Source organism: Ailuropoda melanoleuca, chromosome 16 (assembly GCF_002007445.2).
Source record: "Ailuropoda melanoleuca isolate Jingjing chromosome 16, ASM200744v2, whole genome shotgun sequence".
Classification (NCBI taxonomy): domain Eukaryota; kingdom Metazoa; phylum Chordata; class Mammalia; order Carnivora; family Ursidae; genus Ailuropoda; species Ailuropoda melanoleuca.
Window position 1 is genome coordinate 64,501,497 of NC_048233.1, and position 13,163 is coordinate 64,514,659.

Genomic DNA, 13,163 nt, shown 5'->3' on the forward strand with positions numbered 1-13,163 from the left:
AAAAAGGTAGATATAGTGAGCTTTGGCTTTTGTAGTAAGTTAGATAGGTGATAGGGCTTGATCCTATGGTATTGGCAGAGAGACTGAAATGGTAGGAACTCAAGTTTGATGATAATAATAAATAACTTTTCTTGAGTGCTGACTGTATATCAAGTACTGAGATAAATACAGATTTAATTATTATAGAAGGCATAGCGGTTTAAGCACAATACATTCTTTTAGGAAGCAAGCATGGGTAATCTTTAAAAGCAGGTTATAGTGTAAATCTGAAATGCTACATAGTGATCCTGTGGAATTGAGAACACTCTAGAAGTGATAGCATTAAATGTTAAATTTATAATTATGGTCAGTTTGAGTAACTACATTAAAGCCTACTCTGTTTATAGTATAGTGCCATATATAGTTTGGGGACCTGTCATGATGGTAATGAATGGAGCTCTTGCATTCTCCCAGTCTGCATCTCTCCCCTCTTTTTCCCCTTTAGGTGGTAAATTCACTCCAGCAGCAACCTCAGGCTGCATCTCCTTCAGTACCAGAGCCCCACTCTTTGACTCCAGTGGCTCAAGCAGATCCCCTTGTGAGAAGACAGCGAGTCCAGGACCTTATGGCTCAAATGCAGGGGCCCTATAATTTCATACAGGTAGGTACAGTTGAGTCAAACTTTAACTGAAAGTTTAAGTGTTTACATTATTTAATTTAATTCCATTATATACTGACTTGCAGGATTCAATGCTGGATTTTGAAAACCAGACACTTGATCCTGCCATTGTATCTGCACAGCCTATGAATCCAACACAAAACATGGACATGCCCCAGCTGGTTTGCCCTCCGGGTTGGTAATGGTATATACTTAAATGAGATATGGGACCAGTGTTTTCAGGTTTTGTAAAATATGTGAAAATTAATTTTTTCCTTTTAATGTTTGCTTAACTTTTGGATCTTGTGTCTTTTAATTTGCTAAGAAATGTTATTGTTTTTCCCTGTAATATGAATAACTGTAGTTCTGTTGCTTTTTTAAACCTTTTATTGTCATACATAGACTTAAGTACGTGCAAATGTAGTTTGATGAGTTTCACAGATTGAACACAACAGCACCCAGAAATGGAACATTAACCTGTACCTCAGAAGCCTATTTGTGTCCCCTTTTAGTCACTAGTTACCCTCTCTTCCAGCCCTGTGGGAACCATTTCCTGATTTGTAACATTACAGACCAATTTTGCTTGTTACTATAATTTATATAAAATTTTGCTTGGCTTTTAAATTTCAAAATTAAACATAAAAATAATTTATAAGTGTCTTTCTCTGAAGGATGCTTGCAGCTTTGTAGGAGAATTTCTGAACATTTTACTACTTAAATAAAAGATGCAACAGTGAAGTGGTTAAGGGGAGATGTTTAAGAGGAAAGGGGAAGATAAGGCCAAAAGACAGTTGAAGTTTCAAACTTTTACTAGTCTTTACACCATTATTAGAAATAGCACTAAATAAAGTTGTTGGTGTCTTGTACTCAGTTAAGTGGACCATTTTTCTCCAGGACCATTAGTAATTTTGAGTCTTGTTTTTTTCCCCAGAACGTGTCATCATTAAGGGCACAAAAGTGGAACTATAGAAAATAACTTACTTAATGTCATATAAATCTTCAGTGTCATAAAAGGAGTTGTTGAGTGAAAGCGTGTTTAATGATACCGTTAATTTGGTAAGGTAGTTAGGATTTCTCCAAAGTAAAGGGAGCTTGTATCTCTAACATTTTTACCAAGAATTAGGAAACAAATCAGGGTTAGGCCTTCTGGAAAGGAATCAGAGTTATTAGTGTTCATTTTCGAAGTTCTACCAGAGGAAGACAACACAGTTTTTATAGCTTGAAAATTGTGCCAAAATCAACACATACAGCTTTGATAGAACCTGTAAACCATGTAGATACTCAGTTAATGCTGAGCTCATTAGCTTCTCCAGTGAAAATGGGTGATTTCTAAATGACTAACCACAGATCCTCCATATTTGATTCTTTACCTCTGGTTGAGGAAGGGAGAAGACTGGTGGGAGTTGACAGTTTGCACACTGAATTGAATATAGGTTTTTTAAAGGTGTATTCTTATTTTTTTCCTGTGGAAACATTTAAGATTATGTTGAAAGTTGATAATGTTAAAATATTACTGAATATTACCTATATAAGGTGTTAAGTAAGGGTAATGCTACTTGTAGTTACCACTTTAGAAGGCTCTTTTTCATGGATAACTGTGGCATTGATTCTTGCCTGTTCTGCTCTATACCTCTTTGTTAGTATTTTTTCACTGATGTCTTAGTTTACCTTAGCAGAACTCAAAATGAAAGCCATTGTGAAACTTGACTAATAAGGACTACCAGGAAGCCAAAATGCTCACTTGAAAGCTAAACTCCTACCTATACTTTTCCAATTTATTTTCATGATCACTAAAGTTTTTTTAGGATTTGGCTATAGAAATTTTCTCCGAAGGAATTTGATTTTTGGATAATAGTGGGTTTTTTTTGGTCAATTTTACAGTTCATTCTGAATCTAGACTTGCTCAACCTAATCAAGTTCCTGTACAACCAGAAGCTACACAGGTAAGGGTGACAAATATTGCTGCAGGTTTGTTTTTGATCAGTTCTTGGGTCTCTTTCTTTAACTGGCTTATGAAAGTCAGGTATGAATTTTATCATTGTCCGAGTCTGGCATGGTAGCTGTCAGCCTTTATTTCCATGTTACATTTACTTTTGTTTTAATAACTTAAGAAATACTGTTTTTTGTTAAGTCTCATGTTTATAATAGTTTATTATAAGGAAGGAAGATGCTTTTTTGTTTTGAACTGAGTAGGGTTTGAGAAGACATTTAAATGTCATAATTCTAAAATTTAGTGTAGATATTGCCATTTAGAAGCATTTTTGGGGACTTCATAACTTTATGTATTTTTTGCATCTGTTAGGTTTTATAGTCTCTTTAACAGGTATATCTGTTTCTTAGCCCTTTCGGTGTTAGAGTTTATAACAGAAAGCAGCTTTGATTGCTTTACTTCTGTGTAGGTTCCTTTGGTTTCATCCACAAGTGAGGGGTATACAGCATCTCAACCCTTGTACCAGCCTTCTCATGCTGCCGAGCAACGACCACAAAAGGAACCAATTGACCAGATTCAGGCAAGTTTCTGTTACTAGGTAACATAAACTTAATGAGGCACTTATTTATGAATTGGGCAGAGGTAAATTACTGTTAATATTGTGACTCTTTTGGACCTAATGCATGCAATACAGTATTTTGCTCCTAAGAAATAGCTGAATTTCTTAATATACTAAATGTTGGATAGTAGACTTGGCTAAATTTAGTTTACCACTAAAGTGCATCTGTTCATTTTGCATTTAGGCAACAATCTCTTTAAATACAGACCAGACTACAGCATCATCATCCCTTCCGGCTGCTTCTCAGCCTCAGGTGTTCCAGGCTGGGACAAGCAAACCACTACATAGCAGTGGAATCAATGTAAATGCAGCTCCATTCCAATCCATGCAAACGGTAAGTAAATTAAGTGAACTAACATTAAATGCCTAGTGTGTATTATGATCATGCCAGAGCCTCAACAAAAAAGTCTTCATTAGCTTTGTATTTGAGTTTGCATCTATCCAGGATAAACTGTAGAGTATATTTAATTGAACATAAACTCTAATATTTTTCCTGCTACCAGAGATAACATTTGAGTCTTAGAGTTATGTGCTCACATCTTCCTTTTTTATAGTTTCATCCTTTTGTTTTAGTTAACAAAAGTAAACCTGCAGAAAAGTAGACTGCTGCTATATCTATATATAAATCATTACCTCGATTTAACAGTTGTCTCCGTTTTTCCTTATTTGCTTAATCTTTTATTTTACTGAAGTTTCTCATAGTAAATTTCACACATTATTATAGTTCATTGTGGTTTTTTAGTAAGTGTCTCTAAATTGCAGGATTTCCAGAAAATGATGATGAAAATACTGTAATTAATGGGATACAGCTCAATTGGTGCTCATGGGAAAGTTCATAGAGTTAAATATTAAAATATTAACTTTTATTAAAATGTCAATAAAAATAAAAAGTAAATGAATTAATTTTTTGTAAGTGACATTGTATCAGTGGTTTGCATCCTTTAAAAAGCTTTCTCATTTATAATAACATTTCCAAGTCTGCTGATTTGTGTGTCTTTTAAAATTTTGATCCCCTCTTATGCTCTCCTTTAAGTGCTATATGGTGTGTATGTGTGTATATAAATAAATATATATACATATATATAGAGAGAGTGTTGTGTGTGTGTTTGAGACTTCTGTAATGCATTTACATTTGAGGTAAAACCAGCATTGAGGTCTGCCTTGTTAAAACGTAGGGAAATTATTAGCATAAAGGGATGAAGTAATCATTTACTTTATTTACTTACAGGTGTTCAATATGAATGCCCCAGTTCCTCCTGTTAATGAACCAGAAACTTTGAAACAGCAAAATCAGTACCAGGCCAGTTATAACCAGAGCTTTTCTAGTCAGCCTCACCAAGTAGAACAAACAGACCTTCAGCAAGAACAGCTTCAAACAGGTAGGAAAGCTGGTGTCACTTCCTTGGCTACTTGCTTTCCAACACAGTTATTTTTATTTTTTTTTTTAAAGATTTTATTTATTTATTTGACAGAGATAGAGACAGCCAGCGAGAGAGGGAACACAAGCAGGGTGAGCGGGAGAGGAAGAAGCAGGCTCACAGCAGAGGAGCCTGACGTGGGGCTCGATCCCATAACGCCGGGATCACGCCCTGAGCCGAAGGCAGACGCTTAACCGCTGTGCCACCCAGGCGCCCCTCCAACACAGTTATTGACAGTGTTAGAAGAGGTTAGACTTCAGAGTGTCAGTGTCCAAGAGTTTTTGTTTTAGTAGTAGACCTTATGGATTTTTCATTATGGTTCCTGAATTAAATCGACTCCATGTTTATTGTATGCGAATTACCTGCACTTTCTTTGGAGGCCTTATACCAATTTTCTTTTGGTTGGTAAGCGTTCATAATATCCCTGTTTCGTTCTATGATTTTAGTGGAACCAAACTTGTTACTTAAATTATGATCAACTTTACTTTTAATTGCTAATTAATTGAAGCCAACTAGCGTGCTACCTGGTAGGTAGTAAGTCAGTTATATGAAGTTAAGAAGGAGTAAGGAGTTGGCTCGGTTGTCAGTGTGCTAGTTAGAATAAAACATGCAAAAGTCTCATGGTAGCTATATTTGGTAGACAAGGTTGAAACAAAGTCTTTGTTGGCAAGTAAGGTCATTCATAAGTTGGCTAGTTACCACACCCATTGCAATAATGTAGATAGAGATATCATTGATTTCTTAACTTTGTAAGGGATGAAATAACCTGCTTTAGGTCTTAGGTTATTTAGATCCCAGGTTGTTTATTGGAATCCCATAACAAACTAGCAAACCTTTCTAAAATCATAGGAGTTAATAGTTTAATTTTATCAGGCTGATTTAAGTAATTATGAAATATTCTAATTGTTCAGTTTCTTGATAGACTTGGATCAACATTATGGATTTTTCAGTACTAAATTCTTACATATTTCCTGTAGTTTTAAGCACCAGTAATTAGTAGGGAGTTTGAATCAGCTGCAATCTGATATTTATCCGTTATGCTGTCTGTCCAGCTGCTGAGTGATAAAACTGGGCTTCATGCTCTCAGGCTCCTTTAGTTACTGCCGTGTACTCATAGGCATGTCAGCACAATGTCTAAAGGCCCCAAATTCACCTGCTCCACATACATTGTAGTGTCTAGTCAGGAATGACATGAAAAAGGAATATGGCAAGAATCTGGCTATTATTTATGGACTAAAGAGTTTATGCTATACAAACACTTCGATAGAAATTCTGGTTTTGTTTTTTTTTTTTTTAAGGAATTCTGGTATTTTAATATTTTTTAAAAGATTTTATTTTTGTGAGAGAGAGAATGAACATATGAGCCTGGGGGCGGGGTATAAAGGGAAAAGCAGACTCCTCCCCACTGAGCAGGGAGACAGGTGGAGGGCTTGATCCCAGAACCTTGGGATCATGACTTGAGCTGAAGGCAGACAGACACTTAACCAACTGAACCACCCAGGCGCCCTGATTTCTGGTATTTTTAAATAAAGATCACACTTTAATTGTACTGCTACGAGTTTTCTTGCAGTGAGATTTGACCAAGACTAATAAAATTCTTACTGATAAAAAGTTGAGTTGAAATTTCACTTTTGACAGCTCTCTACTAGGCATGTGAATGAATCTCTTTAGATAGAAAATGTTACCTGTAATCATAACAGTTGGCTGTAGTTTTAAATTTGGGGAATGTAGTGAAAGACAGTCTGTAGAAAGATCACACTGTGAGTAGTGTAATTGGTCCATTAATTACATAGTTCAAAAAGGAGCCATGACCCCTTTCCCTAGGCATACTTGGGCTTATTCACTCCAAATAGCACTCTAAGAACTGGTAAATGTGTTTGGGGTTTCTTCAGGATATAAAATATATCAGGTGAAGTTTTTCAAGAGTCACACCACTTTTTCTCTCTGCCTAAACATGGGAGATTTGGGCTGGCAAGAGGCTGCTGATTGTTTTTGTTCCTGGAGTGTGGGCCTTCCTTTAGTCTCTACCTCCCTCACCTTCCAAAGGTAGTCTTCGCATCCTGTTTTTTCTCCCCTGTGAATTATAAACATTGGGGTAATACCAGAAAGGTACCTCAGGATTTAATTTTTGAAGATTTCTAGATTCTAGACTTCTCTCCATTGTGGAAGGAGGAGGGGGTGTGCAAGGTTAGTGTGAACCTTCTAGAATCTTCTCTTCACCTCATCAGGTTGAGTGCCAGTGTGAGTACTATTTAACTGTCCTCTAAATTGGTTGTATTTAAAAGTACTTGAAATGGAATCAGGCATTAAGGGGCGTAAAAGTTGAAGGCCTCTGCTTATTTATCTTTATAATTGACTGAATATTCTACCGTATGGTTGTCTAGCTATGGGAGAGCATGGTTTTATATGTTTCACTAAGTATCAAGGGAAATTTAAAAGGATAAGAAAACTTTTACCCCTAAGGAGCTTTATAGTGAAAAGAAATAATTAAGTGATACAAAATGGCAATTATACTCTTCCAGTGTGTAAGATCTTTTGAATTATTGTGGGTCTCTTGTGCTAATAGGCAGATGCCTCTTAGAAGATGTTTAATAATACAGGTTTTTGTTTCATTTGGAAGGATAGAATTTTGTGCTCTCACACATTTGTGTGCTTCTAAAGGTTTGGAATTATTGTTGGAGAATTGTATTAATGTATGGGTAGGAGAAAAATAGGGACTTAATGACTTAACTAATGTATAGTTTTCACTGTTGTTAATATGAAAATTTAAAGACAGTTTGAAGAGGAAGTATAAGACATCTCTTAAACCAGAAAATGTGAGAGAACAGGTTGTAATGAGCTGTGTGTATGCGGTGTGTGTATATGTAAATTTTTTCTTTTTACTATAGTGGTTGGCACCTACCATGGTTCCCAGGACCAGCCCCATCAAGTGACTGGTAACCACCAGCAGCCTCCCCAGCAGAACACTGGATTTCCACGTAGCAGTCAGCCCTATTACAACAGTCGTGGTGTGTCTCGTGGTGGTTCCCGTGGTGCTAGAGGCTTGATGAATGGATACAGGGGCCCTGCTAATGGATTCAGAGGTACAAAAAAAAACACAAAAAAACAAGTTTATGTTCTTTTTTTGATTTATGAAATACATAGAAATATGTTGTATGGTTTTTGGGAAAGATATGTATCTGCATTAGTGTCTTATGTACAACTTAAACATTTTTAGTATGTTATAGGCAGTTGTTAATTTTTTTTAAAAAGGATTTCATTTATTTGAGAGAACAAGAGAAAGCATAGGCGGAGGGAGGGGCAGAGGGAGAGGGAAAAGCAGACTCCTTGCTAATCAGGGAGCCCGATGTAGGGCTCCATTCCAGGACCTCAAGATCATGACCTCAGTCGAAGGCAGGTGCTTAACCGACTAAGTCACCTAAGTGGTCCTGTTATAGGCATTTAAATTGACAAAATTAGGAATGAATTTTTTTAGGTGTCAAACCCATGTCTTCTGTGTCCTCTAGGTGATAATTGCTTTCCATACATTATCAGACTTCATGGGGATTTTTTTTGGTGGGTGTGTGTGTGCATGAATGGGTAAGATGTCCTCTTCCAAGGAAGTTAATACTCAGAAACTTAGGAACAGATTGGATCAGGATAGGAAACTAGAAATTAGTTTAAATAATTAGCATGGCTTACAGTTTTTTAGTTCTTCCCTTGGTCAGTAGTAAGAAATAAAAATTCCTTGTGTAGATAAGAAAATTATTTTTTTGTCCTAAATTTTAGGAGGATATGATGGTTACCGCCCTTCATTCTCTAACACTCCAAACAGTGGTTATACACAGTCTCAGTTCAGTGCTCCCCGGGACTACTCTGGCTATCAGCGGGTAGGTAGAAGTTGCTTTAAAATGTAAACCTGACCTAAACACCCCAATGAAATGGACTGATGTGGTTGTTTGGACTTCAGTAATTAAGTAGTTTGGGGCTAATTTTGTACCTTTGTACAAGAAACTTCATTATGAAAAATGATGACTTTTGCTTTCCTTAAGCACTCAACATAGGTACTTATTTAATAGAGTCGGTTAAAAACAGGATGGTTTTGTGCACTGTTGGTGGGATTGCAAATTGGTGCAGTTACTGTGAAAAACAGTGTGGAGGTTCCTCAAAAAATTCAAAATAGAATTACCATATGAACCAGTAATTCCACTACTGGGTATCTACCCAAAGAAAATGAAAACACTAATTCAAAAAGATATATCTGCACCCCTGTGTTAATTGTGGCATTATTTATAATAGCCAAGATATGAATGAAAGCACCCCAAGTGTCCATCACTAGATGAACGGATAAAGAAGATGTGGTTTCTATAACGGAATATTACTCAGCCACAAAGAAAAAAGAAAGGAATCTTGCCATTTGCAGGAACATGGATGGACCTAGAGAGTGTGATGCTAAGAGAAATAAGTCAGAGAAAGACAACTACCATACGATTTCACTCATATGTGGAATTTAAGAAACAAAAGGTGGACACTCTTAAATGGAGAATAAACTTGGTAGTTGCCAGAGGTGGGAGGTGGACAGGGGGATTAGTGAAGTAGATAAAGGAGATTAAGAGTGGAATTACCTTGAGCACTAAGAAATGTATAGAATTGTTGAGTCATTCTGTTTTTCACCTGAAACTAATATAATTTATGTTAATTATACGTGAATAAAAATAAGTTTATGTAGGAGAAAAAAATGATTTTTAAGAGCAGAGACATCTCATTGAATGTTCTTGAATAACAGAAGTACAATTACAGAATAACTTCTAGCTATGATACATTGAAATGTATAAAAGAATGAGGAAGAATTTTGTGTTCTATAAAGTGTCAATAAGAATAGATAAGATGATGAGTAAGCATTAAAAATTACATTTTCTTCAGTACTAACTAGCTTGTCTTTTAGGATGGATATCAGCAGAATTTCAAGCGAGGCTCTGGGCAGAGTGGACCACGGGGAGCCCCACGAGGTAATATTTTGTGGTGGTGATCCTAGCTCCTAAGTGGAGCTTCTGTTCTGGCCTTGGAAGAGCTGTTCCATAGTCTGCATGTAGGTTACATGTTAGGAATACATTTATCATTATTACCAGACTTGTTGCTAGGGATTAAATGAAATGCTCTGTTTCTAAACTTCTCTTGAACCCAAATTTAATTTTTTGAATGACTTTCCCTGTTACTATATAAATTGTCTTGAAAACTAGAACATTTCTCCTCCTCAGAAAAAGTGTTTTTCCAACTGCAAATTATTTTTCAGGTCCTAAAACCTGCTAAATGTTTTTAGGAAGTATTTACTGAAACATTTTTGTAAGACATTTTTGGAATGAGATTGAACATTTATATAAATTTATTATTCTTCTTTCATTTTTGAACATGCATATTATATTTTAGGGTCAGAAATCCTTTAATGGCCAGATAAGCCATAGTTACATTTAGAGAACCATTTAGAAGTGATAGAACTAATTGAAATTTCGGTGCATTTGGATCACTAATAGAGATATAAATGTCAAATTATTTGACTTTTAAATAAAACATCCAAAATCCTAACTAACTTATTGAACTATATTTAAAAATTACACGTTTAAAGAGTTTCTGGTTTTGTCTGTCACCATAGGAAAACTGTTTTCTTATTTGGGCAGGAAGTCAATCTGTGTAACAATTAGAGAGGTAACTTTTCATAATGATCTGAAGTTCTGAATGGTTCTCTGATTTAAGAGAAGTTAAATTGAATAGGTTTCCTCTAGATATTGGCCGTAACATGTATAAAATGTATATTAAGGAGGAATTGCAAAGTAATTTGATTTCAATGCTAGTAGAAACTGGCCAGCAAAAAGGTGCATTTTATTTTTAAATTAATGGATCAGTTGGGAATTACTGACTTGAAGTATCAAAGGATATTTGCATGTGAATGTGGGTTATGTTCTTTCTCACCTTGTAGCATATTCTATGAAAGTTGAGTTGACTGGTAGCTAAAAATCTGTTTTAACAGCATGTAAAAAGTTATTTTATCTGTTACAAGTCATTATACAATTTTGAATGTTATGTAGTTTCTTTTTTAACAGTTTAGGTAACAAGGTCTGTTTTTCATTCTGGTGCTTTTATTAATTTTGATAGTATGATGTTACTTACTACTGAAATGTAAGCTAGAGTGTACACTAGAATGTAAGCTCCATGAGAGCAGGTACCTTGTCTGTCTTCACTGCTGTATCTATTTCCAACGCCTGATGATAGTGCCTGGCACATAGTAGGCACTCAATAAATACTTGTTGAATGAATGAATGAATGAGTACTGGTGGAATACTCCATTAGCTCTGCTCTTCTTTTAGCTAGAGAACATGAGCAAATTTGCGCATGACAACTTCCAGGACAGGTGAACACTGAAGAATTGACCTCTTAAACCTAATAATGTGGTGACAAGCCGCCCACATGCTTCTTGACTTCAGATGAAAATCTGCTTGAAGGCAAAGCAAATAATATTTGAAAGAAAAACCAAATGCCATTTTTGTCTTCTAGGTCGTGGAGGGCCCCCAAGACCCAACAGAGGGATGCCGCAAATGAACACTCAGCAAGTGAATTAATCTGATTCACAGGATTATGTTTAAACGCCAAAAACACACTGGCCAGTGTACCATAATATGTTACCAGAAGAGTTATTATCTATTTGTTCTCCCTTTCAGGAAACTTATTGTAAAGGGACTGTTTTCATCCCATAAAGACAGGACTACAATTGTCAGCTTTATATTACCTGGATATGGAAGGAAACTATTTTTATTCTGCATGTTCTGTCCTAAGCGTCATCTTGAGCCTTGCACATGATACTCAGATTCCTCACCCTTGCTTAGGAGTAAAACATAATATACTTTACTGGGTGATATCTCCGTAGTTATTTGAAGTGGCTTGGAAAAAGCAAGATTGACTTTTCGGATAAAATCTACAAATCAGCCTTAGAGTTATTCAGTGGTAATTGACAAAACTAAAATATTTCCCTTCGAGAAGGAGTGGAGTGTGGTTTGGCAGAACAACTGCATTTCACAGCTTTTCCAGTTAAATTGGAGCACTGAACATTTAGATGCATACCACATTATGCATGGGCCCTTAATATAAAAGGCTGGCTACCAGCTTTGACACAGCACTATTCATTCATCCTCTGGCCAAACGACTGTGGTTAAAAATACATGTAAATTGCTTTTTAACAGCTGATACTGTATAAGACAAAGCCAAAATGCAAAATTAGGCTTTGATTGGCACTTTTTGAAAAATATGCAACAAATATGGGATGTAATCTGGATGGCCGCTTCTGTACTTAATGTGAAGTATTTAGATATCTTTTTGAACACTTAACAGTTTCTTCGACAATGACTTTTGTAAGGATTGGTATATATATCATTCCTTATAATGTACATTGTCTGTCACTAATCCTCGGGTCTTGCTGTATTGTCACCTAAATTGGTACAGGTACTGATGAAAATATCTAATGGATAATCATAACACTCTTGGTCACATGTTTTTCCTGCAGCCTGAGGGTTTTTAAAAGAAAAATATCAAATGCCTGCTGCTACCACCCTTTTAAATTGCTATCTTTTGCAAAGCACCAGTATGTGTTTTAGATTGATTTCTCTACTTTAGGGAAATGACAGACAGTAGTTTCAGTTCTGATGGTATAAGCAAAACAAATAAAACATGTTTATAAAAGTTGTATCTTGAAACACTGGTGTTCAACAGCTAGCAGCTTATGTGGTTCACCCCATGCATTGTTAGTGTTTCAAATTTTATGGTTATCTCCAGCAGCTATTTCTGTAGTAGTTGCATTTATCTTTTTGTCTAACCCTAATTGAATTATCTTTTTCTCATGGAGGCATTTATATTCAAAGTGGTGATTCCTTCACTTAGATGCATAGGGAGAGTCACAAGTTCGATGGAGATGACAGTTAGTAATTCATGTACTGTTGGAATTTGTGCTAGCAGTTTGAGCACTAGTTCTGTGTGCCTCTGAACTTAATGCTGCTTGTCATATCCCACTTTGACTTCATGGAGAATTAATCCCATCTATTCAGCAAAGGCTACTAATACTAAGTGAATGGTATTTTCTGTGCAGAAACTGAATTTTGTTTTATTAGCCTTTAGCTATGGAATTTTTCCAGTAGGTGCTCAGTACTAAAGAAAAACAAAAAATAAGACACAAAACTATTCTCAAACATTCATTATTAGACAACTGGAGTTTTTGCTGGTTTTGTAACCTACTAAAATGCATAGGTTGTTGAACATTCCACATTCAAAAGTTTTTTGTAGGGTGGTGGGGAAGGGGGGGTATCTTCAATGTTTATTTTAAAATAAAATAAGTTCTTGACTTTTCTCATGTGTGGTTGTGGTACATCATATTGGAAGGGTTATCTGTTTACTTTTGCAAATGAGTATTTCTTTTGCTAGCACCTCCCGTTGTGTGCTTTAAATGACATCTGCCTGGGATGTACCACAACCATATGTTAGCTGTATTTTATGGGGAATAGATAAAATATTCATGGTTTACTGGGTAATCCCTAGATG

At 35.9% G+C, this 13,163-nt stretch overlaps 1 protein-coding gene across 2 annotated transcripts in view; it reads left to right on the forward strand.

Annotated features, from left to right (window-relative positions):
• Window positions 1–12,972, forward strand: part of CAPRIN1 (cell cycle associated protein 1) — a 37,145-nt gene extending 24,173 nt beyond the window's left edge. The window contains exons 10-19 of one of the 2 annotated variants that reach the window (XM_011226744.3): window positions 485–640; window positions 724–832; window positions 2,519–2,580; window positions 3,037–3,147; window positions 3,371–3,520; window positions 4,415–4,565; window positions 7,493–7,687; window positions 8,373–8,473; window positions 9,529–9,592; window positions 11,133–12,972. In XM_011226744.3, the coding sequence (XP_011225046.3) occupies window positions 485–640; window positions 724–832; window positions 2,519–2,580; window positions 3,037–3,147; window positions 3,371–3,520; window positions 4,415–4,565; window positions 7,493–7,687; window positions 8,373–8,473; window positions 9,529–9,592; window positions 11,133–11,197 (1,164 nt within the window). In that variant the 3' untranslated portion in view covers window positions 11,198–12,972. Of the gene's footprint in view, window positions 1–484; window positions 641–723; window positions 833–2,518; window positions 2,581–3,036; window positions 3,148–3,370; window positions 3,521–4,414; window positions 4,613–4,831; window positions 4,961–7,492; window positions 7,688–8,372; window positions 8,474–9,528; window positions 9,593–11,132 lie in introns of those variants that run through there. The other variant, XM_034645914.1, reaches the window with a different exon arrangement.
• Window positions 12,973–13,163: the final 191 nt, after the last annotated feature.